The sequence below is a fragment of the Microcebus murinus genome, chromosome 26, assembly GCF_040939455.1.
Source record: "Microcebus murinus isolate Inina chromosome 26, M.murinus_Inina_mat1.0, whole genome shotgun sequence".
In the NCBI taxonomy this organism is placed as follows: domain Eukaryota; kingdom Metazoa; phylum Chordata; class Mammalia; order Primates; family Cheirogaleidae; genus Microcebus; species Microcebus murinus.
Window position 1 is genome coordinate 4,361,063 of NC_134129.1, and position 26,187 is coordinate 4,387,249.

General features: G+C 37.8%; 1 protein-coding gene across 7 annotated transcripts in view; it reads right to left on the reverse strand.

Annotated features, from left to right (window-relative positions):
• Positions 1–26,187, reverse strand: part of SLC4A4 (solute carrier family 4 member 4) — a 427,648-nt gene that overhangs the window by 391,631 nt on the left and 9,830 nt on the right. For 2 of the 7 annotated variants that reach the window (XM_012785922.3, XM_012785919.3), the window contains exons 1-2: positions 20,549–22,123; positions 3,139–3,201 (exon numbers count right to left, since the gene is read on the reverse strand). In XM_012785922.3, coding sequence (XP_012641376.1) covers positions 3,139–3,152 — 14 coding nt within the window. In that variant the 5' untranslated portion in view covers positions 3,153–3,201; positions 20,549–22,123. Of the gene's footprint in view, positions 1–3,138; positions 3,202–20,548; positions 22,127–26,187 lie in introns of those variants that run through there. The other 5 variants (XM_012785921.3, XM_012785924.3, XM_012785912.3 and 2 more) reach the window with 4 other exon arrangements.

A 26,187-nucleotide genomic window follows, 5' to 3' on the forward strand; every position in this document is an offset into this window, starting at 1 on the left:
ACCCACCCTCTACCTTTGTGGGTTAGTTAATTCCTGTTCCCGTGAAGCATTTCCAGAGATGTACTTCCCACTTCCAGTGATGTCCTTCCTCCTGCCAAAACCCCCTCCCCACCTTCCTCATTCCTGCCTCATTCCCTGGGGTGTAGGAAGGGAGAGAGGGAAACAGAAATCTTCCAGGCTCTCCATTTTATCCTTGTCTCCTTTTTCCCCTCCAATTATATGTCAAAATCTTGCTCAGATTCACAACTTCATACACACAGTCCTCTCTATCTGAGATATTTCCTTCATTTACTAGCCAACTTCTACTCACCTTGGGGGTCTCTGAAGGACAACATATCCCCTCTGGAGAGACCTCCTCTGACCTTTAGATTACATTAGGTTCCCCTGCTATGTGTACTTATAGAACTCTGCAATTTCTCCTTTATACCCCTCATTATGCATTACTATAACTATTGTTTACATTTTTTATTTCCCCCCTAGACCATAAGCCCCATGAGGGCAGGGGCCCTGTCTATCTTGTTCACTATTTTATATGCAGCCTTAACACAGTACCTAGTCCTTATTAGCCACTCAAGAGGTAATTATGGAAGGGAGAGAGGGCAGTCAGTGAGATCAAATACCATCTGAACAGAACCTGTGCATTCAATGAGCAATTGAGCAAATGAGAAAGAGACAACAGATGCAAAGATCACAAAGTCCAGTCACCATTAGGAAGCAGCTAATTAGAAAGTCCCACATTTTCCTAATCTGGGACCCATCTCGTTTGCTAAATAACCAGAACTCTTCCACCCTAGTGCTGTCCATAGAACAGGCAGAGCACAGCCCATTTGTTGGCTTGGCTGTCCTGGGGTCTCTGAGCATCTTGGCAGACCCTGCAGGGCCATCTGGGCTCTAGCATCCCTCCTGAAACTCATTTCTGCTCTTCCGTGATCAAATGCTCGCCCACTGATCTTTTCCAGGATACAGGATTTTACTTGTTCGCTGGCTACTGTATCTTAACAAAGAGTGGGACAGAATGGCTTCACACAGCAGTAGGGAAGATATTCAAGTTTGCCGGTCCCCAAAAGCTCATCATGAAAAGTTCAAAACCCTTTTTCAACATAGTTAGGTTCATGGTGCTCTCTGAAAACATTATGCTTCACAAACAGAATGCTTGCATTATAATATACAGTGTGCAAAACTAACACATATGGTTCTACTGGTCGACAATTTGAAACAAGTTCAAGTCTATAAACTAAAAAAAAAAAAAAGAAAAGAAAAAACCTTAATTGCTTAATTTTTAGCCTGTCAATTGAAAACTGATGGGATGTATTTAAACAAAAGACAACCAGCTCAAGCCAGAAACTGCAGAGCTTGGCTCTGGGCAACTTCCTTGAAGACTGTAGGAGCACAAAGAGACATTTCTTGTTCTGCGAGAACGAGGACTCTCATATGAACTGAACACATACTTTAACACAAAACATCCAGCTTCTTGTAATTATTTCACCCCAAAAGTGTGAAATAATAATTTTATTTTTATTGTTTTAGAGCCAGGATCTCTCTCTATCACCCAGGCTGGAGTGCAGTGGCATAATCAGAGCTCACAGCAAACTTCAACTCTTGGGTTCAGGCAATCCTCCTGCCTCAGCCTCCTGAGTAGCTAAGACTACAGGCACGTGCCACCACACCCAGCTAATTTTATTTTTTGTACAGACAGGGTCTCACTGAGTTGTCCAGGCTGGTCTGCAACTCCTAGCCTCAAGTGATCCTCCCACCTCAGCCTCCCAAAGTGCTGGGATTACAATGTGAGCCACCACACCTGGCTAAAATAATAATTAAAAAAAAAACAGGAAATAGATAACATTATCAACCATACTGTGTGTGGTTAACATTTCCTATTAGCATATTGGGATTTGTCTGAGAAAATCCTAGAGCTTCCCCTGACCACATATTCTTACATGTACTAAGTGCTGAGACTCACAAAGCTAATAAACCTCACTAGCAAATTAGCATCGCCTATAATAGATACTGCAGGCTTAAATATTATAACATGGTATAGCTGAATGTAAATCTCCTTGAAAGCACTTTTTCCTGTATCACAATACGCAGGAGCCCTATTTATAATATGATGCCAAAAATAGGCACACACTGCTTAATGTTTAGAAAAGGATCTGTCCATGCCACTTCACACTGCAGAGCCTTTACAGTAAAATGTGAGTACTTTTCCAATCCTTTTTTCCTGGACTTGTTCCCTCTCAACATCAATATGTGACCCATGGGAGCTTAGATACAGGTAAGACAAGACACCATAATACGAGACTTGATACTGCAACCATCTTCCAAACTGCAAAGGACAAAACTCCCTTAGAGAATGGTCACTATATCTTATTACCATATAACCCACTCTTGGCTTTCCTTGTAATGCCATAGCCTCGTATTTTTCATCTAATAAGAAATTCATAAGGGAAATTTGTATACCAAAAGGTATAATGAGGGACATATTTTAGATCTTTTCCCCACAGAGAGAGTTACCAGGCCCTGAGATTTTTTTTTTTTTTAACAGTCTGGCTAATGGTTTGTTGCCAACACCAACTGCTGGTTAAATCATCTAATCAGCCAGGATGAGGCTTTTTGTTCTCCTGCTTTTGTGACTTCCTTTTTTTGAACATTTAAAGTTGCCAACAATCCCAAATGGTGTCTCATTACTTCTCTCCAATTTGTTTCTATTTGAAGATAAAAATTATTGTATTTAGACAAAACCATAATAGGATGCACAAATGACCCACCCTTGTAAGACAAACAAATAGATACCTCCCTATAACGGTTTGAAAGGGAAATTTTTTACATGAAACCACAAAAGGGAAAATTGTATCTCCACACTCTGTTAGCTACATTCATCATCAATAACAATAGCAGTGATTTATTGAGTACTCACCAGTATCACTAGAGGCACTCTGGGAGGTTAAATTAGTAAAGCTAGACTTAAGCAGTTTATCAATTCAGAACAAGGTCAAGACATTTGCTTATAGAAACAAAAAGTTTTTTCTGTTCCTAACCATTTACAATTAAAAAAATTTTTTTTAAAGTAAAGACAGAAAAGAGGTTAAAATGCAAGATTAAAAACAATATGTCTTTTCTATACATGATTTTTGGACTTACAAAAGGTCAAGCATCGGTGCTCAGGTTTATAGCCAGAGGAATTTATAAAACAATTGTGGGTATCTGTAAAAAAGAAAAATAACAAATTACTTAATGAATCTCAAACAATATGAAAATTTTAGTGATAGTATGATACCTAAAAATACTTAAATCCATATAAAAATCTCTTTTTTTTCTTCTCTTCTTGCCCCCCTTTCAGATTCTATTCTCAGCCTTTTATTTTTGGGTTTCTACACTGTTATTGCTGATGCAACATAATGTGCAAATTCCCATTAACTGGCAAAATACTTAAAATCAAAAAATTTCTTCCTAGACAATTAATAGCAAATTTTTCTCAGCAAATATCTCAAGAACTTCTATAAACTTATCTACTAATCTCTTACCAGGATTTGAGATATGTAGATAAAAAATTCATTTTTATGTATCTGTCAAAATGAAAAGGTTCCTATAAGAAAATGTGGGAAAAACAGAATCCTATTGAAATATAGAAAAACAGAATCTGTTGAAATCCATCAACCATGAGGATTTAAATTCTCCAAGAAAAACTCATACTCAAAATGAGCCTTAGAATAGAAATTGTGGCCAGATTATTCTTACTTAACAGACTGCCAGTTTCTGTTTCCATGTTTACATTATCTTACACCCCTTAATGAAAATCAGCTTTGTATTCCCTTACTGAGTAGTTCTACATAGAGTCTAGATATAGTCTTCAAACATTTAGTAGTTATTGCACAAATGCAGTATAAAAAATTTTTGTTGTCGTTATTATAGACACTGTTATATTTGGGAGAGGGAAGTCTTTGTACAATGCATGCAGTTTTGGAAAATGAGTACAGAACTAGTATTAGGAGCCAGGTCCTAACAGGGACATGTAGTATTTCCCAGAGCCCATGTCTCTTTACTTCTGTCCCTGTGAGAAAGAAATGAAATTTTCAGAATGCCGATAGAATAAAAAGAATAAGAATTCTGACTCACTGTGAGCAGGCCATGACCCATTGTTGGCTACCTGAGAACTGGGGACTTGACCAAAACACCCCCTCAGTTCATCCACAGAATTAGTTTAAAAATACTTCTTCCACATGAACAGCCTTCTGTGTGCACTCTCCTTGTGCTCAATGCCCCTATTTGGCCCCACTCCCTCTCTGTCTCTGGCTAAAATCATCACAGTCACTGTTTTGTCTTGGCAGAGCCATTTGAAATAGCCAATCTCTGAGCAACCCTTACTAATTATTTCAGATTTGGGAAGAAAAAGCCATTCTGAAGAGGTTCCTATTCTACCTTTAGCATTTTTCCAGCAAAGAACAAACTCTGTCTCTTTTAATAGCAGCTGTGTGTGTTTGGCTGAATAAAGCCTGCAAAGGTCAGTAATACAAAACAGTTTTTGTGAGCAGGAAGATGGAATCACTCAAATCTGACAGAGCACAAAGTCCCCCCCTCCCCAACCTGATGGCCCCTCACCACCTTTACTTGCATACATACATTTTTATTTCCTGATAAAAATTTTCATTTAAGGGTGGGTTTAAATAGAGGGTTGCATAGGTTCATGGAGGCCTCAGATAGTTAAAACATACACATTAAAAGATCATTTATAATTGTATTTAATGTAATGAAATTATTCAAGTTATTTTTATAGAAAACATTTCAAGGCAATCTTTATATCTCATTATGAATAATGTTAGGATGTTGAACAATTCCCTTGAATTAATACTGAATTCTGAACACATCAAAAAGTCCATCTTGCCTTTGAAGCAGGAGTAGAGTGGTCTTCCATAATAAGCTCGAGGTTATAAGAGCTTTATAGCAACTCCCTCCCCCTCCCTCCTTGAACACACAGAAATACACACATACATGCAGCTCCAGCAAAGAGGCAAAAGTAGATCCCTACATAAATCCTACTACCAAAACAGAGGTATCTGCATTCAGCTAAGCTAATAACTATTGCACTTAACAGCAATGAACAGAATGCTTACCATGTGCACTGTACTACAAGATGTGTATAAATTCCTTCATTTTACACTCAAAACAACCCACTAAGCTATCCATAAGAAATCTGAGGTTTGAGGAGCTTATAGAAGTTTAGAGAGAAATTTGCACAGCTAGAAAGGAGTGGATCTGGAATTCAAGGGAAGGTTGTCTGACCCCAGCGTCCCACACCCTTGCTGTGTGTCACCTCTTTATCAATCTCATACAAACCCTTAAAGCCTCTTCAAGTCATCGTTTCAGAGCTCATAACTTTGTACTTCATTCTTGTCCTCAAGCTGCCATGTCTCTTAGTTCAAGTATCAATTTACTTCCTTCAGCATTGGAGCCAAATAAGGTAAGAAAGCTTCTAGAATGTAACCAATAATCCAAATCAAGAAGTAATGATAACATTTTTCAGAAGTAATAAGGCAAGAGTTGGAAGAGTGAGAAAGAAGACCATTTGTAGCTATTTGGCCTATCAACTGAAAAATGGATATATCAATTATAGTATAGTCTCAAATATAATCTCTATAGTAGTTAAAATGAATGAATTACATCTAATGTATATACATGGAAAAAATCTGAAAAAACTTAAGGTTGAATGAAAAGCTCAAGTTGGAAGATGTACTGAATATCATACATTTAATTTTTAAACTTATAAAATAATATTATATAATGATATGGATGCACACATGTATATGAAATGCATTGAAACATTTATGGGAAGGAAAAAAACCTTCAGGAATACATGGTTATTTCTGGGGGACTTAGGGAGTTATGGCTTAGGGAGAAGTAGACAGAGGACTTTCACTACATCTATAATGTATTACTTTCAAAAAACCCAAAGCAAAAATGGCAAAATATTGACATTTTTAAAATGTAGGTAGTGGCTACATGGTATCTGTCATATTAATCTCTATAATTTCTTGAATGTTCAAAATTGTTATTTCAACATAATTTTCTGAATGTTTTATCTAAATAGATACGTAGGTAGAGATATAGATAAATAGAAGATAGACAGGCAGATTCTCTCTTTCTAAGGAAAAAGAAAGCAGGCTGTGAGAGAAGGACTAATGGAAGGTCCCTGTGCTGACCACGGGAGCAGTTTGGTGGCTGTTCTGAGCAGGCAGGTTAGGGCAGGGGAAGATGTCAAAGTAATAGAGTGTAGGAGGAGAAAGGAAGATGATGTGAGGATACAGTGTCCTGTGGGTGTGTGTCTGAGGGCGAGTATTTGTAAATAAAGTGTTTGAAACTTGCATTATAACTGGCTGCAAATGCAGAGTGCCTTGGCTGGGTTGGCTGACTCAGATACATCCAAGTTAGGGACAATGAGAAAGCCCATCGCCACATATGCCTGCCATGGCCACAGAATCTACTGGAATAAACTGGATTACTTGAGACTATAGATGTTCCTGGGAAAATAATTAAGTCCTGACCCCAGTTAGGTTTCACACATACACAGCTCTGTGTGATTGACTGGAGGAACCCTCACATAAGTAAGATCTAAGGAGAGACAACAGACAATTTACCAAAGGGAGCAAAGTGTCTGGTAGAGTAAAGTCGGCACAAGGACTGGAGGGTTGGAGGGTATGAGCAGCTGACAGCAGTTCTCTTGGGGACCCGGGCATTCCAACAGTATGTTTCAGCCCTGTGTACATGAACTCATAGCTGTCTCACACAGCTTAGAAACCGGAACACCCTTCCCACCACTCTCAAAACTGAAGAAAGAAACATTCTATTTTTTATTTTCAAAAAAAAAGGAATTGGCCAAGATATTAGGGATCTCAAACGAGAAGGCGCTGGTGGCAGCAAAGTCCTAGATTCCCAAGCTCAAAGGCAGCTGCAGCATCAGAGTTCCAACCAGATTCGTTCCAGGTTGTAGTTCTCGCTGCAGCCGGAGCAATGCAGTTCAGAAGAAAGCACTCTGTGATCTGACTCATGTGCTTCAGGGCTAACCAGCCCCATTCTAGAACGCCTGTCTTTGCTGTAACACAAAGCAAGGAAGCATTCTTTTTCTCACTTTGCAGAAGCATCACTGGCTGGGGAGTCTGAGACAACAGCTGCGCCCAGGCTGCTATGCTGGCAGTGTGGAGTGCCAGCGTCAACGTGGCAGCAGCAGGTCCGGCTGGGCAGCTCCACACCTTTCTCTGGGACGTGCAGCTGGACTGCAGTAGCAGCAGTGCACTTCTGGTTTGGGAAGCCCAGGGGCGCGCTCTAGCCCAGGCTCTGCATGAATAAATGAAAAGCAACATGTGAGGGAATCTCCGCAAATACATGGAGGCGAGGAACTCCACAAAGAAGTGTAAGGGGTAGGTGTCTCAGAGCGACTGAGACGTGAACAAGTCTGTGCTCCCACAGTGGGAAAGGACTAGATGTTCAAGTCACAGTAACTTGCTGCTGTGAAAGATGCCGCGTGAATGCAAGACTCTGTGCCTCAGAGGAAAAAATAGTCAAATAAAACACAAGTTTGAATTAAACCATTCTTCCCAATGTTTCTGTATGTTCCTAAGATGTGGAATCCAAGAAGAGTTTTGGTTAAAGAAGGAATTGGGGTGGGGAGGAGGAAGAAACTGTTTATGATCAAATATATCCACTTATGAATATGTTGTGATGGCAATATCTTCATTTGTAAATAATAATAAACACATAATACTTGAGCCTGTTTTAAATAAATTGTTATATAAAAGCTAGAGTTCTAGTCTGCAAAATGAAGGTATCAGAAGAGAGGTGACACCCTCCCGAAAGCAGGGACTGCTGGGAAGATAACCCCAGGTGCCATGAGGAGGGGCTGAGCACTAGCAGCCAGCAGAGTCAGCCTTAAATCTAAAGCTGCGCCCAACTCATCCCTGCACACTTGTAAGCCCGTTAGCACAAGCAACCTCCAATCTATAAAGCATTCGAATATATGGAAGACAGAATAATCAAAATGAGAAAGGCAGGAGTGGGGAAACACGTGAGATCATTCTGATGTGATGTTGAGGATTGCCCAGCAACGTTTCTGGCCACTCAGAAAGGGAAACATCCATCCTTTGACGTGTGCTGAGAAGCATTTTCGCCAATTGGTTTGTTGAAAGTGCAGGTACTCCACTTACCCAGCACTTTGCCCATGTCAGGAACCGTGCCGTCTTCCCTGAGAGATCTCGCTCCGGCTTAGGCAGGCCCATCAGTTGATGTCTAGGAGAGCGGCAACGGGACCGTGCACACCAACCCCAGCGGGCCCGGCCTTTCCTCCTAAAGAGGACACAGGGGACAGACGTGGGCAGTGTCGACCTTCCTGAGTCTTGCACAGGTATAAACGCACGAGCGTCACAGTGAAGGATCACATGGGGACCAGGAAAGACGCATGCATGCCACACTCCTGCTGTCAAGGTAACAACTACCTTCGACTCCTGGCAACAGGATCCTTCCGGACCTGCTGTCAGAGAGACTAAGGGATTAGCCAGACTTCTCCCACTGGGGAGGTCGCTGCCCTCCAGAGGGCCAATCAATATATTAATCCCTCCAGAGAGGGGTACTGGTGGCAGTATGGAGGCAGGAGAGCTGCTCTTCCTCATTTCTCTGCTGCTGGGGACACAGCTTCATAGTCTTCATGACTTCTCACTGCTTCCAGTATGCACTTAGTCCTCACAAGGGAGGCTGTCTCCAGGTAATGACACGTGATGACTTGCTGGCAGCCTGACTTGTGTGTAAAGTGTTCCATAAGCAAACAGCAGCACTCCCATTTGGTGAAATTCGAATCCTATCACCATAGGACTTGAGGGTTTGATGATACATGGAGATCATTCCGACTACAAAATTTTGAATGAAATAGCAGACCTGACATTCAAAGCACAAAAGGACATGTCCCGTCTACGGCCATGGGTGTCCTCACACAGTTGCATATGTGTCAAATAAGAAGCTTGCAAAAGGAATGGCTGGCGATTACAAGACCCCAAATGTCTTCTCTCCTCCCGAGGAGGTATCTCACAGGTAATCATGACCACAGTTTTCTCAGCTACCACACAACAAACACTACTTTCCTGCTTTCCTGGATCCCTGAGATAACTGCTAAGGCCTCTGAGATTCTCAGCCTCGCCATAGAAGCAACCAGAAGCTGTCAAAGAACAAATATATTGTGCCATAATTCTCCGAAAGTAGGGAATAACTCTTCATGACTTTAATGTTAAATTGGTATTTGGATCCCAAAGCAGCAATGCTTTGTTATCCTGATGTGCCAGAGATTTCATGCAAGTATCTCATCTCTTTGAGATTTTACTGCAGGGCCTTCCCTAGCACCCAGACAGGGATCTGTGGGAACCAGAATGAGCATGAGCTGAATGAAGAATGCCTCAGTGTGCCCCAAATCGAAGCACAAATGTTTATAAATTTGACAATGTCCAATGTGTCTTTTTTTTTCTTTTGTTGCACCGATCAATTTTTAAAAGATGATTCTAACTCTTACCTGATCTATGTAAAATATCTTAAACTTTTCCAAGATGCCAGTACCCCATGCTCCCCACAGACAAATGCTACCCAGTCTGAATTGATAATTCCCTTCTCAGCACCAACTCTTCCATCCCCACCCACACCTCACACAGATTTCTAAGCAACTCATTACACTTACTGATTGAGGTATACATTTCTCTCCCAAATAGGCTATGAGCAACTTGAGGGTAGGGCTGTGTTATCAACACCTTTGTATTCTTAAATGCAAAAAAAAAAAAAAAATTCTGGCGCACAGTGGGCATTCAGCTGATGTCTGGTAAAGTAATAAATAATGAATGAATAAATGAATACTAGTGTACTGTCTGATGCATTTTGAGGACCCACAATGTGTTAATTAACCCCTTCATGAGACCACAGTACTCCTATATCTAATTCTTTTCTTGTGCTCTTTTCGACATAGAATGTATTCTTTTTTTTCTTATAGTTTCTAGAATCCTATCTTTTCTTATCAAGATTTTTCCAAGTAATGGGATGAAAAGAAGACATCTGAACACACATTTTCCTGAGATTCACACTTGATTAACATAAATATACTTGCACTAATTTTTAAAAATAACATATATAGTCATTAGGTATATTTGCTGATTAAAAATTATTTGCCTGTTAATGTACAGAAAACTCTTAATAATGTATTTTTGTTGGAAGAAACTAGGGGAGTAGTAAGAGGAAAAATAGGAACAGGGTGATCCATAGCAAATCTTGCTTTCAAATTCTTAGGCATCATTAAGCAGAATTGATAGCAAGACCATCTGCTACAATGCTCATTATTTCTTATTTACCTTTTCTCCCTATATAGCTATCCTAAAGCCAAACTTTCTCAACCAAAATATTGATCCTCTCCAACTCAGGGAAAGTGAAAAACAAACAAGGAAATAATTACAGTAAGTAGCTGGTCCATCAGCATGGATACACGATGAGTTGAGTAAATATCTTACTTTGGTTGACTACCTAACACAGAGTGTGATAGAAAAAGATAGAAACCAAAATTAAAAGTCTATACTCTGAAAAATCCAGGACCATTATTCATTAACTAACTTCATACAGAACCTTTATACATACTCCATTATATTTTATTTTGTTAAAGTTCATATTTATATTAATAAACCATTTTGTAAAAATAGATGGCTTTTCATGCTAAATGATAAATACCTCCCCATGTGCCACAGAAGAATTCAGTATATTATAGAAAACAAAAACAAGCAAACCTATACATTAAAGTGCCAAGGATTAAAGTAGATTGTTCTACTCATTCAACCAATATTTGTCAAGTATCTGCTTCATTTTTCAGATACCATTCTAGGCACTGAGAACACAGAAACAAACAAAACAAAGTCCCTACCCTGTAGAGTTTACATTTTAGCAGAGGAAAATAGACGATAAACAAATGAACAAAAATATAATTTGTCAGGTGATGATAAATTATTTAGATTGGGTATTTAAAAATTTAGATTGGGTAGTCAGATAAGGCCTCTTTAAGAAGATGGCATCTGAGTGGAGACCTGAAAGAAGAGCTGGACTGAGCCTTGAAGAGACCTGGGTGGAAAAGCATTCCAGGCAGAGTGAACAGAAACAGCAAAGTTCCTGGGAAAAAAGTGGGCTTGGCATGTTCAAGAACAAGAGAGGCCAGTCTGGCTGGTGTGAAGTGAGCAGAGAGGAAAGTAGTAAGAAATGAAGTTGGAGATCATGAAGTACCTTATAGAGAGCATGGCAAGGCCTTTTGTCTTTTCTCTGATTGAAATGAAAGACAAAAGTTGGGATTGCATTTCCTTTGCCCTGCCGAAGAAGATAGTCCTTTATGTACATCTACGGTGAAGTGGAAGGAAAGAAAAGAATATAAAAACAGAAATTGCAAATACCAGTGAAGGAAGAGACTGGTCCTGATGAACAGTAGACTGCTTTGAAATCCACCCTGAGATCATAATATGTGGTTCTTGTGATTTTTAGCTGAAAACATTGTTAATGGCAGGCTGGCATGCATGATTTCCTTCAATCTAAATGCAGTAACCTCCTATTTTCCCATCAGGTAAAATAGAATGCCAGTCTAAATTTAGCCTAATCATGGGGCTAAAAATAGCACAAATGTGGAGAGCACCTCTGAATTATAGATCCCCAATTTTTGCTTCTGAATTAAGCCTTGTTACATGTGCTCCAGTTCAGATTAATCCTATACTGTAGTGAGCAAACTTTAAGGAGAGGCACTGACACCATACCAGAAGTAGAACTCAGAACAAACAACTACCAAGCACTAGCCAGGCCCGTGTGCCAGCATGAAGTAATCTTGTCCTCCTGGTCACTGTATTTTTAGCAGTCCCTGCTGAGCAACTCATTTTCCCACATCAAGGCTATCAGGACAATTTTCCAACAGAATTTGCACACAATTGTACTAACTACTTTTTAAAATTTCATCTTTATTTTTTTCTTCCTTTTTCTTTTTTTTTCTTGCTTCCTTCCTTCCATCTCTTCCTTCTTCCCTCTTTTTCTCCTTTCCCTCCTCCCTCCCTCTTTCTCTCCTTCTTTTCTTCCTCTCTCCCTCCCTCCCTTCCTTCCTTTCTTTTTCTTAATAATCATTGCTATATTCTAGGGCAGGCCTGAGTCTTTTAGAGATGAAGATTCTCATTGCTTTTCTGAAAGACCTTGCTGGTTTTAATTTTAATGGTGCAGTAGGTACAAAGAAAGGAACATCTGTTTTGAACAATAATGAAGGTTATTCTATGGAGCTCAAGTTCTTCTGATGAATTCTATTTCTAGTAAAATACTTTTGTGGTAATTTCTGCAAAACAGATGAAAAATACTTTTTTTTTCTTCAAAATGGATGCCAGTCAGGGAGCTCTTTGGGGACTTCTGCTGGTGCAAACTCAAGTCTCAGCCTGTGCTCCTCTTGACAGCTACCATAGCCTGGACCCTTATATTCCCAGACCCACTGGGATAGGAACATTCTCACCGATTGATCATCACTATGAGAAACAAATAAGGTCACAGAAATAAATGGTGTCACAAAAAATTGTTTAAATCCCACCAAGTTCTTTAGGTGATTAATTTCTATTCTATACTGACATTTAACCAGAGGTAAGCAAATCTCTCTAATAGCACCTTTCCTGGGTGTTCTTAGGAAATTTCATCCATTAAGTATTTATTGAGCACTTTTTTTATGTGCCAGAGACACAGCAGAACCCAAAAAAGGAGGCAAAAATGCCTGCTCTCATGGAGCTTCCATTCTGGTGGAGGGAAACATACATTATAAAAATAAATATGTGAAATATACAGTTTGTGAAATGTGATAAATGCTAGGGAGAAAAATGAGCCAGGATAGGAGGGGAGTGCAAGTTTAAATAGGTGGTCAGGGAAGGTACATTTGAACCTAAAAGACTCTAACATAAGAAACCCCGTCAGAAAGCCTTTTGACTTCATTTTCTTTCTAAAAGCATACTCTCTGTGGCAGTTTAGGGAAGCATATTTTATATCCTTTTTGATCACTTTATATCACTTTACATAAATTTAATGTGTCAGATCAAAAATGACCTTTCTCACCATTATTATCTAACATTATTCTGGAAAAGATCATAGCTTATCAAGAGCATTTTTTTATATATATATATAGAGAGAGACAGGGTCTCACTCTTGCTCTGGCTGGTGTTGAATTCCTGAGCTCCAGTGATCTTCCCACCTTGGCCTCCCAGAGTGCTAGGATTGCAGGCATCAGCCACTGCGCTTGGCTGTCAAAAGCATTATCAAGGAAATGATTTTCTCCTTTTTCCTCCGGCTTTGTCATCTTTAACATTTTTTTTTATTATTGTTGTTGTTGTTCTTAGGGTCACAAGATTGATAGCACACATTTGGGCACTGTGTCCATTATTCTATGTAGAATGCAGGAAAGTGAAAAGTCCGATTCTTATAAGGTTTTATGATCAAAACTACTCTCCTGGATATTTCCCCTTTTATCTCATCAGCCGGAATAGTCACATGGCTACTTTTATTCGTAAGGGAGTCTGGGGAGGTGCATATTTTATCTATGTACATGCCTGCCCTGAATAAACAATGGTTCCTTTTGGTAAAGAAAAAAGAGCAAATTAGTATTGTATAGGCAACTAGCAGGGTCAGACAGAGGTATCATCACAATAAAGACAGTAATTGAAATCACAGGAATGGATATAGTCATAGGCAGGATACATAAAATAAAAAAAAGAGACAGCAAAGGACAACCCTCCCAAGGAATGATAACATTTAAGGGATAGGCAAAGATAGAAGTACCAAAGGCACACACTTTATTTTCTACTATATGGTTTTTAATCAACTTTTATTATGCAAAACATCTTTCATTTTCGAGCAAGTGAAAGGGATATTCAAAAATATATAGACTTCCTGTTACTAACTCAATCTATTGGTCCAGAGACTACCCACAGGTAGTACACTCACAAATAAAAACATATTGGGCATATGCACTATTCCATAAGGCATTACGCTAGTCACTGGGGATAATGACACTAAGAATAGGCCCATGTTTTCTAAGAACTTGTGGTCTAGCTTAAAAGGGAAATATATAAACAAATAATTTAAAGCTGAGCAATAATGGCTATGGCAGCTGTACAAACAAAATATTTCGTTGTAATAATGAAGAGAGCAACCAAGTGCCTAGGGACATAGAAGACTTCACCAAGGAAGGAGCCTTCGAAATAGATCTTGAAAGTAAAGTACAAATTAGCTGGGAATAAGTAGACATCATAAGGAACCCCAGGAAAAAAGAATATATTTTGTAAAGCATGGAAACAACAGCAAGCCTGATATGCTTTGATCATCGGGAAAGTGACTAGAAAGGATGCAAAGAAAGTTGAAGCTAGAGAAGTGGAGTGGGACCACATCATAAATGATTTTATACATATATATGGAATGTATATATAAATATTAGCCTCTGCATTCTTAGGCATATTTCCCCTCCTACTCTTCTCTCTCTTACTATTTTCTTCCCCTTGCCCAAAAGCAGAGAGACTAAAAAACCTAATGGACAGGGAAAAAAAGCTTCCAGTTTTTTGTCCCAAAGAGTAAATAAGCCTGGAATAGAAATAAAGAACAAGTAGAGATGGAAAACAAGTAGAGTTGGGTTTAGTGCTGGGGGCCCCTTCAAAGCAAGAAAGGGAAGAAGGACCAGTAGTGGAGACACAAGGATGCAGTGATGAGTGACTCTGTGACCCCACACTGATGCTCTCTGTCTGTGGACATTAGCCAGCCAATCAATCTGACACCCTGATAAAGTGCCCCTTAAAGAGAGAGTGGGACTAAATGTGGAGAACTTGGGTATCCTATGTGGAAAAACCCTGCCCCTAACAAATGTGTAACTGAATAGAACCAGGTGGGAATTTCTGTCTCTGGAAGGCAGTAGACACACCACAATTGTCATATATGACATGCCAAGAAATTTGAACTGAGTCCTAATTCCCAAACTTTATGTCAATTATTCCTATTCATTTTTTTAATGTGAAAAACTGTTAAAAAAAAAAAAAAAAAAAAAAACTCTGTCCTGACAAAACTAACTTATAGTGATGAAAATCAGAATAGCAGTTACCTGTGTGAGTATTGCCTTGGAGGGCACACCTGAGAGCTTTGCGTGACACTGAATATGTTCTGTATTTTGATCTGAGTGGTGGTTAGATGGGAGTATACATACTTTAAAATGTTTGCTTAAGATTCACAGACTTTACTGTATATAAACTGTATCTCAATTTTCAAAAAGTTGGCCCACGATTTCCTTCTATTCAACCACAACCTACTTGGGTCTGGGTTATCCACATTCCTCTCTCTCTTTCTCCCCCACAAACAGCCAAACTCACAGATTCAACAAAATTCCAATGCCAGATAGTACAAACGCAAAGTCACAAGGAAAACAGAAACACAAATATATTTAGCTGGCAGGGAGATCAAAGAAAAGTAAACAATGAACTGCGACTTTATCAAACATTTAGAGAACAGTACAGAGTAGAACGAAATAGCCAATAATCAAGATATACGTTCAGATTATATTTGTCTTAGAGCAATTGATTTTCAAAATTTCAAGTGGTTTTTAAGTCTTTCGTTTAAATATAACATTTTGTTAAGAGATTATAATAGAACTTTGGTTAATTTTGGTTTTAGAAAACTATATTCTTTTAAAGCTTTAAAAAATGGTTTTGAAAAAAAATTTTTAAATACTCTTTCCTTTTTGAGAAGGAACCTTGTATTTTTATTGCCCTACAGTCCAGAGATCTATATGTGTCAAGGCAACTGCCAAACACTCTGGCAGTACTAAGAAAATACATTTGAATTTCTTTTCCCACTACATTTTTTTTCTTTGCATGTGTGACAGACTTCAGGAAGGAGTTGTGGAGAATTGCTTCCCTTAGTTTGGGGCTCCACTTGTTTAATAAAAAATATAACACTTCCCACTATCTCATTGCTACCCCCTGACCTCTCAAGTGAAGTAACTTTCAGTGGGAGGGTAAAGAGCAGTAAAGTCGTAGGCAAAGGGTGGCCAAAGTCAATGAACTCTCGGGCAAACCCACTAAGCTCCCGCCCATCAGAAGCCAAAATTCAAGGGACATGGGATACGCAAAGTAATTGCTAGGCAGACTGCTACAAGGAGGGTCAGTGGGAGGAAGAAGCTGCATTAAATTCACCCAAGAGCATCATTTTATCCCATCAGCAATAATTTCCTCTGTAGGAATTCTGTGAATTCTTGCCTCAGAACAATATGAAGCCAAGAAATAATCAGACATGAAAGAGAAGAACTTGATAGTGTTAATAGCAATTATTCCCAACTTTATTCATTTGTCTTTCCTGGAAAAAAAAATGACCAAAAAAAACCATACAGAATTTATTCCAGCCCTGCTAAAATACATCTATCTGGAACTGTTTCTATGATGTATGCATCCAAAAGTCCTTTTTATTTTTTAAACTTTAATTATCTTGCCATTTTCGTAAAGGGCTCACACCTTGAATCTTAGAATGAGTCTGCTGTATTATCGTGGAAAGGAATGCATCTTGATCCAGAATATCTAATCTGAAAGTCATGGCTGTGCCACCTACTAGATATAAAATTGGGAATACCTAGCTTCCCAGGCTGCTATAAAAAGTAAAGAAGTTTTGTTGCCTGTAACAACCTATACAAATGTAAGACATGGGAGAGGCAGTATCATCAAGAGGAAAGATCAGAGAGGCTTTGGATCCAAAGAGATCCTGGTTCAAATCTCAGCAGTATTACTTTGACCAAGTCCTTTGAACCTCAATTGCCTCATCGAGATTGTTGCAAGGATTAAATATTAACATCTATAAAGGCTGTCACTTAACAGACATCCATTAAATGACTGCTATCATTTTGAGGGTTTTTTCTTTTCTTTTAGTCATTTTTTATTCATTTATTCAACAAATATTTATTGAGTACTAGGTACAGTATTAGACTATAATGGTGACTAAGACATATACAACTGCTGTCCTCATGGAGTTATCTTCTAGCAGGGGACACAAATAAATAAACAGGAAAGTCAGCATAATTTTATATAAGTATATGGTGCTATGAGAACCCAAAAGAGAGACATCTCCCTCAGACTTAGGTTGATACCACACAGAAAGTGATATTGAACTGAAAACTCAGTAGTTATCATCAAATGAAGGGGAAGGAGTAAGCACAGTTTTCCAGAAAAAGACATGTACAAAGGCCCAGAAGTAAGAGATCATGTTTGTCAAAGATTCCCTCAAAATATCCACCAACGCATACCCTTTGTTCCAAGTTTAGAACACACATACTCTCACGTAGAGCTTTCTACTGTTTTCTTGTCCATTAACCTCATGTCTTTCAGTCTTTCATAGGACAAATATCAATTGAAGAAAATATATTTTCATCTTTAGCCAAAATCCTACCATTATCAAGTACACATTCCATTCACCAGTCACAATTATCAATTATAAATTCCTGGTTATGTGGCCTGATAATTCACAATATCATTCTTTTTTTTTTTTTTTTTGAGACAGAGTCTCACTTTGTTGTCCAGGCTAGAGTGAGTGCCGTGGCGTCAGCCTAGCTCATAGCAACCTCAAACTCCTGGGCTCAAGCGATCCTCCTGCCTCAGCCTCCCGAGTAGCTGGGACTACAGGCATGCGCCACCATGCCCGGCTAATTTTTTCTATATATATCAGTTGGCCAATTAATTTCTTTCTATTTATAGTAGAGACGGGGTCTCGCTCTTGATCAGGCTGGTTTTGAACTCCTGACCTTGAGCAATCCGCCCGCCTCGGCCTCCCAAGAGCTAGGATTACAGGCGTGAGCCACAGCGCCCGGCCCACAATATCATTCTTATTCCAATCTGGGAATACAACAAGCATACCATCGGACTGGAGGATGATGGATAAACACCGTTCTCTACCCTCCATGAACTTAACAGTCTATTTAGGAAATAAAACATAAACTAGATAATGACATAAAACAGCATGTGGTTAAACGCTATTTGGGTAGTTGGACAATAAATATAATAGAAATTTAGACAATGATGGATCACGATAAAAATCTCATAAATGCCACTGCAGCTTGGGATTATTTCCTTGACATTATTCAGTGAGGCATATGGACTTATTATATATGGATACTTTGATAAGTTCATTCGTTCAGTCATTCAACAAATATCTGAGGGTCTCCTATTGTGTTTTATTTACCAGACACAAAGACAAAACAAAAGTCCTGCCCATGCAGACCTTATATTTTTGTTGGCCGAGGAGGAGGCAAGCAGAAAAACAAGTTAACTCTTTACATATATATCTTACTGAATCTTCATAACAACTCCATGAGGTAGGATTTTTCACCTGCATTATAGAAGAGACATAAGGATGTAAAATAACTTATCTAAGATCAGACAGTTAGCACAGCCAAAATTTTTACCTAGGCCTGTTAGACCATAAAGCTTGTGTTCAGTGGCAGCCATTCCATTCCACTGCTGGAATTTTCCATTTCCATCAACCACAGAGGTTGCTGGAGGCTTCCCTGATCCATGACCAATCCTGAAAATGTGTACCCAGCATTTAGCCAAGTGTTTCTCCCTCTTTTCTTCCACTGAGCTGGGTCCTGGCATATTTCTCACTTCAGCAGTGTTCTTCCTTCCAGCTGTATTGCTTTTAATTGTAATTTTGGTTTCCATTTCAAAATATCTCCATGGGTTCTATTTTACCTAATTCCCTCCTTTACTCTTAACATCTTCAACGAATTCTCCATTCATTTTCCAATTCACCAAAAATAGTTGTCGTATTTATCCCCCTTCAAAGGCATGGCTCTAGTGGGCTGTGCAGAGACTGTGGTATAGTAAAAGGATCGCTGTATTTGAAAGTACACATATTAACAATGGTTCTCCCATTAAGCAGTTAAGAGCATAGCCCTTTTCTACATTATCTCATTCCATCTTTTCAGTAACACTGAAAGTTATTAAAAATTGTCCCTGCATACAGATGAGGAGTTAAGGCTCAAAGAGTCTGAATTACTTGCTCAAGGCCAGATATAATAAATCTAGGTCTTGCCATGGGCTTTCTATACCATACTGCTTCCCTAAAACTATAGAAATCACAGAAATATGAATTTGAAAGGGCTTTCTAGAATCTTTTGTAAGATCCCTCCCTATGTAGGCATCTTTTCTAAAGGATCCTTTCCAGTGAACCACTCTCTTGTTGAAATCCTGGCTTTGTCACATATAAACTATGACCTCTAGGAGCCTCAGTTTTCTTATAGTACTATTTACCTCACAGGGTGATTGTGAAAATTAAATGACAAAGTATGTAAAGGTCCTTTGTAAACAATAAAGCCATTTTCAAATGCTCCCTGAATTTTCTTTACATGAAAGTTAGATTTGTTAAAAAAAAAAAACTTATCTTTGAAATTAAGTCATTCTAAGTGGATACTCCTTTATATATCACTGATTTTATAATCACAAATTTAAATAGAGCAATATATTGCTCTAAAGCAACACCTTTTCCTAGTAAGCAAAATTGTTTGACATTACTACTACATATAACATTAAGTTTATAATGTAAATTTTTCTCAAATTCTTTTGGAGGAGGAAAATATCAACTTTGGAACAGGTATGAAAAAGTGAATTTCAACTTAAATGTGAAGTTATGTAAAATAATTATATAACCTGAAATAGGGCTGGCTTTAAATGAATTTTTAATATAATTTTATTAGAATTTATGCACATATTAAAAATACCAGATACAATTATAATAATAGAAAATATTTATTGAGCACTTAACATTCATTAACTCATTTGATAAAATTCTTCAGTTATGGGAAAATGATAATTTAATAATACTTACAGTTAGTATGGGAAGCTATTAATAGTAGAATAATAAAATAACAGAGTCAACAGAAAAACCACATAGCACATATAACCTGACTTTTAAATAAGATTTTTACAAATTACTATACCCAACAACACGAATGTTTCAGCACACTTTATAGAAACTACAAATAAAATTGATTAAATTGTATTATTTGTAAAATGCCCACATGTATGCTCATTTAAAACTGATCCAAGGGTATAACAGTATGCCCTTTTATCCAAATTAATGGCAAATTATATTTCTTTATTTACCTTTTATTTCTTTAGCTTTCAAATTTATCTAACTTAGTACATTAGTCTTAAAATCTGTCATTTCCAGAACTGCGTCTGCGTGTTCCTCCCCTGGTATTCATATTATTTCTCTTTCTTTTCAAATGATTCTGTTCTAAAAGTTTATAAAAATGTATGAGCATATATGTATTTGTGTGTGTGTGTGTATGCAGAGTATTTGCATCTTTTTCTAAATTAATATTTCTCTTGATAATAGATGTAAATCAAATCAGGACAGAAGGTTCATCGCTTCCTCACCCCCTATTAAGGCAGAAAAGTGGAAATACATCATGTCTTTTGTGTTGCATATGCCCACCCCACTAAATGAAAACGTTTATTGTTTTACTTACGGTCAATGTCCTTCAAATTGTCTGTAGTGATACGTTTTTTCATCAGTAATGTATGGAAAATCAAAGAAATCCACTTTCCCACCTTCTAAGCTTCCTATATCTTCTGAATGATGCAGGCTCAAGAGCTGCCAAATGAGATGGGCAAAGGCAGCCAAATAGGGCTTCCTAGCCAACCTAAAAATAGCAGGTGGTGGTGGGCAGATACACCATTTCTCCCTTGCTCTTTTCCCCACTAATGGCTAGGTACCATAAACACAGCTTGTTCAAAATTAAAACAGTACACAAAGATAATATTCCCTCTTGCCCTAAGATCTAGAGATGGTCAGTTTAAAAATTTGTACATTTTACAAAGGAAGACGTGAAAGTCAAGGTAAAGTTATTTCTGCATTTCTTACAGGAAGATTCCCGTGCCCAATTGCCATTTGTACTGAAAAGAAAACTGACCATAACTTGCTGAAATAAAGTGTTGCCTTTTCCTTTTCTTTCCTGGAGCTCCTTGATAACTATTAACATCTGTATGCTTTATAATTTACAAAGTCCTTTCACAGATTTTATGTTATTGGTTTCTTATAACAAGCCTGTGCTTTGAAAAGGTTCCAGTGTTACAATTTGAAAAAGGAGAAAACTGAGGCTCAAAGAAGATGAAACTTGTTCAAAGTCCAGATAAATGTCTTGGAATTCCACATTCATCTCGCTCTAACACACACACACACACACACACACTCCCTAACAATTCTTACATAAAATCATCCAACATAAAATGGAATTTTCCTGAAACACAAATTTTAATCTCACACTGTAAGAGTAGGGTGAGGGTACAAGTAATTTACAAAACAAGTGTGCTTAGCACAGCTTCCGCATATTAAAAACTGTGTGGGCCCGGTGGGGTGGCTGGCCTGTAATCCTAGCACTCTGGGAGGCCGAGACAGGCGGATTGCTCGAGGTCAGGAGTTCAAAACCAGCCTGAGCAAGAGTGAGACCCCATCTCTGCCATAAATAGAAAGAAATTAATTGGCCAACTAAAATATATATATATATATATAGAAAAAATTAGCCGGGCATGGTGGCACATGCCTGTAGTCCCAGCTCCTTGGGAGGCTGAGGCAGGAGGATTGCTTGAGGCCAGGAGATTGAGGTTGCTGTAAATTAGGCTGACACCATGGCACTCACTCTAGCCCTGGCAACAAAGCGAGACTCTGTCTCAAAAAATAAAATAAAAAAATAAAATAAAATAAAATAAAATAAAGTAAAATAAAATAAATAAAATCTTGTTGTTATTTGCTAGTTATCTTATGTTAGACAACTTTAAGAAATAAAGAAAATTTCCAGCTGGGCACAATTGCTCACACCTGTTATCCCAGCACAATGGCAGGCTGAGGCTGGGAGTTCAAGACCAGTCTGGGTAATAGAGTGAGACCCTGACTCTCCAAAAACTTAAAAAAAAAAAAAGCTAGATGTGGTGGCATAGACCTGTAGTCCTAGCTACTTGGAAGGCTGAGTTGGGAGGATTGCTTGAGCCCAGGGGTCCAAGGTTACAGTGAGATATGATTGCGCCAGTGCACTCCAGCTTAGTGACAAAGCAAGACCCTATCTCTAAAAAAAAAAAAAAAAAAAAAAAGGAAGAAATAATGGAAATTTGCTTAAACAAACACAGTCCAGAAAAGAAAGCCAACTGCTTCAGCTGGTGATAAAAGAATAAAAAGTAAATAAAAGGACTAGAAAATACTGGCTTAGGGTAAATAAAAAAGTGAAATGTCAAGTTGAGGACTGACTCAGATGTATGCCATGAAGAAGTCATGGAAACTCTACATGGGAACAAGACATCAAAAACTATGAGCTAGTGCTCCGTCTAACACACATGCAAGCCTACAAAAATATATTTTATAAGAAAAATGTTACAATAAACTTTCTTGGATTAGAGGTCCTTTATAAATGTAAAAGATCTGCAAAATATGATAATATGAATTTCCTAACCATATTAATTATATAATGATTTCTTAAAAAAATTTATTTTTCAAGATTATTATTCACTTGAAAAAATTAAATAAGGAGTTGCTATGGACACTGAAATTTTGTTTGAAGGAAGGGAGCAAAGAAACTCATAGCTTAGAAGGAAATACTATACTATACATATACTATACATATGTATAAATACTATACATATAAGTGGTTTCCTCTCAGTGGTAGGATTACAGATTTTTTCCTTCTCATATTTTCTGTAAAACAGAAAATGTTTCTTTTAAAACATTAGAGAACCAACAAATTATAAGTTATCTTAATTGTGTTCAAACATAACTTAGACATAAGAAAATTTTTACAATATACTTTTAGGGAAAAAAGCATGACACACAATCTATAGTATAATCTCAATTTGGTAAAAAAGAAAAATGTTTCTTTGTAGATGCAAGCAACTACAGAAAGCTGGAAGAAAACAGTCAGATAGGATAGCATTATCTCTGCATAATGGGATCCAGGGGACTGTTTTCTTGTTTAAACATTTCTGCAATCTCCAAATTGTTTCAATTGGCATACTGTACTTTTATAAAGGGAAAACTGTTTGTTTATTGTCATTGCCAATTGGAAATCAAGTTATAATCAAATTATAAACCAATGGAAAAATATTAATATACCTAGATTCTAATATGTAAAATGTTCAGTTTTATGGCCATTAAATATAGGTTTTGGCTGGGCACAGTGGCTCACGCCTGTAATCCTAGCACTCTGGGAGGCCTACATGGGAGGACTGCTTGAGCTCAGGAGTTTGAGATCAGCTTGAGCAAAAGTGAGATGCCATTTCCACTAAAAACATAAAAATTAGACAGGCGTGGTGGTACACGCCTGTAAAGTTCCAGCTACTCGGGAGGCTGATGCAGGAGGATCACTTCAGCCCAGCAGTTTGAGGTTGCTGTGAGCTACGTTGATGCCATGGCACTCTACTCAGGTCAACGGAGTGAGACTCTTGTCTCAAAAAAAAAAAAAAAAGTATAGATATCTCTCATATAACATAAAAGATAAGCCTCAATAAATTTTGCTGATAATCAAATCTCAGTATAAAGAACCAAGCATTATGACGCTTCCAATATGGAATTCAGGATTTTGGTTTCTGAATGTAAACAAAAGACCTCTAACGATTACAAATACACACAAATGTAGATAATAGGTCTGTACATATGCACATGTGCACACACAGGAGGATGTATACACAGTGAAATGCAAGATGAAGTGGAGTTTCTAGTAGACTATACTTTTTCTTTATAATTTTTCATTATTTAATGTGTTTAATTTTCTATATTAAATATTGTTCCAGTACCCATGAAATTAGAAATGCCTCCCCTCTCTTCTTTACCTTGATTACTTTGCTTACAATAAAATAGAAATTGCAGAGCACCAGGAGATAGAGTCCAAAGAGTTTCATTCACTTTCCTTTAAGTCCCTATTATTACAAATAGAGTATTACCCAGGCATTCCCTGCATGGCTCCACCAAAGAAGGCATTAACTGACTGAAGAGTCCTGAGGTTCTGACCACTTAGGAGACCAATGTAGGAAATTTGCTTGCAGCCTACAACCACACCTTTGAAGGAACATCTGATTTACTGCTTGGGAAAGGACATAAAGTATTCTGACCCTTTTATTGCTCCTCCAGGGCAGAAATACTGGACTCATGATGATAATCATAATGTTCTTTCACCCAAATCAGAGTAATAGGTTGCTAATGTACAAAAATAGAAATAGCAAGATAAATTTCTAAACAGATTTTAAAGATAATTAATAGATATTGAGTTCTCTTCATTACAATCTATATTCTAGGAAGGGGCACAAAGATCTTTATGTGCCTTGCTTAAAAGCAATAGATAATAACCATAGCCTATTAATTCATCTACATCCCAAGAGAAAGAATGTCTCTTGGTGTTAAGAATATCAAACATTAAATTCTCCTGAGAGTTTTTCATAATAAATATTTATTATTTTCATTATCTGAAAACAATAAAGCTACTTTTATATTTTAAAATTAACAGAACTTTTACATTTACAAAGGAAAAATGATAATTTTCTGAAACATTAATGTAGATAATAAAAATATTTATATTCAGTACCATTCAAAAATAAAAATACAGAAAACAAAAATAAAGGAGAATAATAAGAACCTGGATAGTAATCTATCTCTTTTATTTAGCTTCAAACTTATCCAAGGGAGCAAGGCATGGTGGCTCACGCCTGTAATCCTAACACTCTGGGAGGCTGAGGCAGGAGGATTGCTTGAGGTCTGGAGCTAGAGACCAGCCTGAGCAAGAGTTAGACCTCTTCTCTATAAAAAATAGAAAGATTAGCCAGGCATGGTGGTGCATGCCTATAGTACCAGCTACTCGGGAGGCTGAGGCAGGAGGATCGCTTAAGTCCAGGTGTTAAAGGCTGCAGTGAGCTACGATCACACCACTGCACTCTATCTGGGGTGACAAAGTGAGACTCTGTCTCAAAAAACAAACAACAACAACAAAAAAAAACCAACTTATTTAAAGGAATGAGTAATTCCTAGCAACTTAGTTGTTCCTTCACCAGTCCCTAGAATACAGTAGGAGCTCAACAAGTATTTGCTGAATAAATTTAACATTAAATTAATTGCCTAATGTTTAATTTTTGTACCAAAGACATTCTCTCCCAAGAATCTCAACCACTATTCCAATCCCACTCCCCAGAGGTAACCACAATGAACAGTTTGGTAAACCTCTTTTTGCATATACCCTACGTACTTTGAAAAAAAAAGAAGAAAAAGGATTGAACGAGCTATTTCTACTTAAAAAATACAGTGGATATTTTACGATAGTACTAGCTTATTCATTCCTTTTTCTAACTGCACTAACTTACCAATTATCTATATATTTTAACCAACCAAAACATTAAATAAAAGGAAATGCTTATATTAATGGCTAACATTTATTGAGCATAAATGGCACAATTTTACAAGTAGGTACTATTATGTATGACCCTTTTATATAAAGAAATTGGACCACATTACATACCTAAGGTTATGATGACTTACCCAAGGTTAGACAGTAAGTAGCAGGGCCAGGATTTATAGCTAGCATTCTGTCTTGGAAACCTGTGGGTTTTTATGATTATTATTATTATTCAGGATATTATGGGGCTATATTTTGGTTACATGTAATACATTTGCCCCACCCAAGCCAGGGCTACAAGTGTGTCTCTCCCCCATATGGTGAGTTCTGCTTTCATTAGTTGTGGGTTTACCCCTCCCACCTCCCACCCCAATTGACCGGCACCCAATGAGTATTACTACCATGTAAACACCTTAGTGTTGGTCAGTTAGTACCAATTTGATGGCAAGTACATGTGGTGCCTAATCTTCTACTCTTGTGATACCTCACTTCAAAGGATGGGCTTAATCTCTATCCAGGATAATATAAGAGGTGCTAGATCACCATTGTTTTCTGTGGCTGAGTAGTATACCATGGTATACATATACCACATTTTATTAATCCGCTCATGTATTGATGGGCACTTGGATTGTTTCCACATTTTTGCAATTGTGAATTGTGCTGCCATATACGTTTGAGTGTAGATGTCTTTATTACAGAATGTCTTTTTTTCCTTTGGATAGTTGCCTAGTAGTAGACTTACT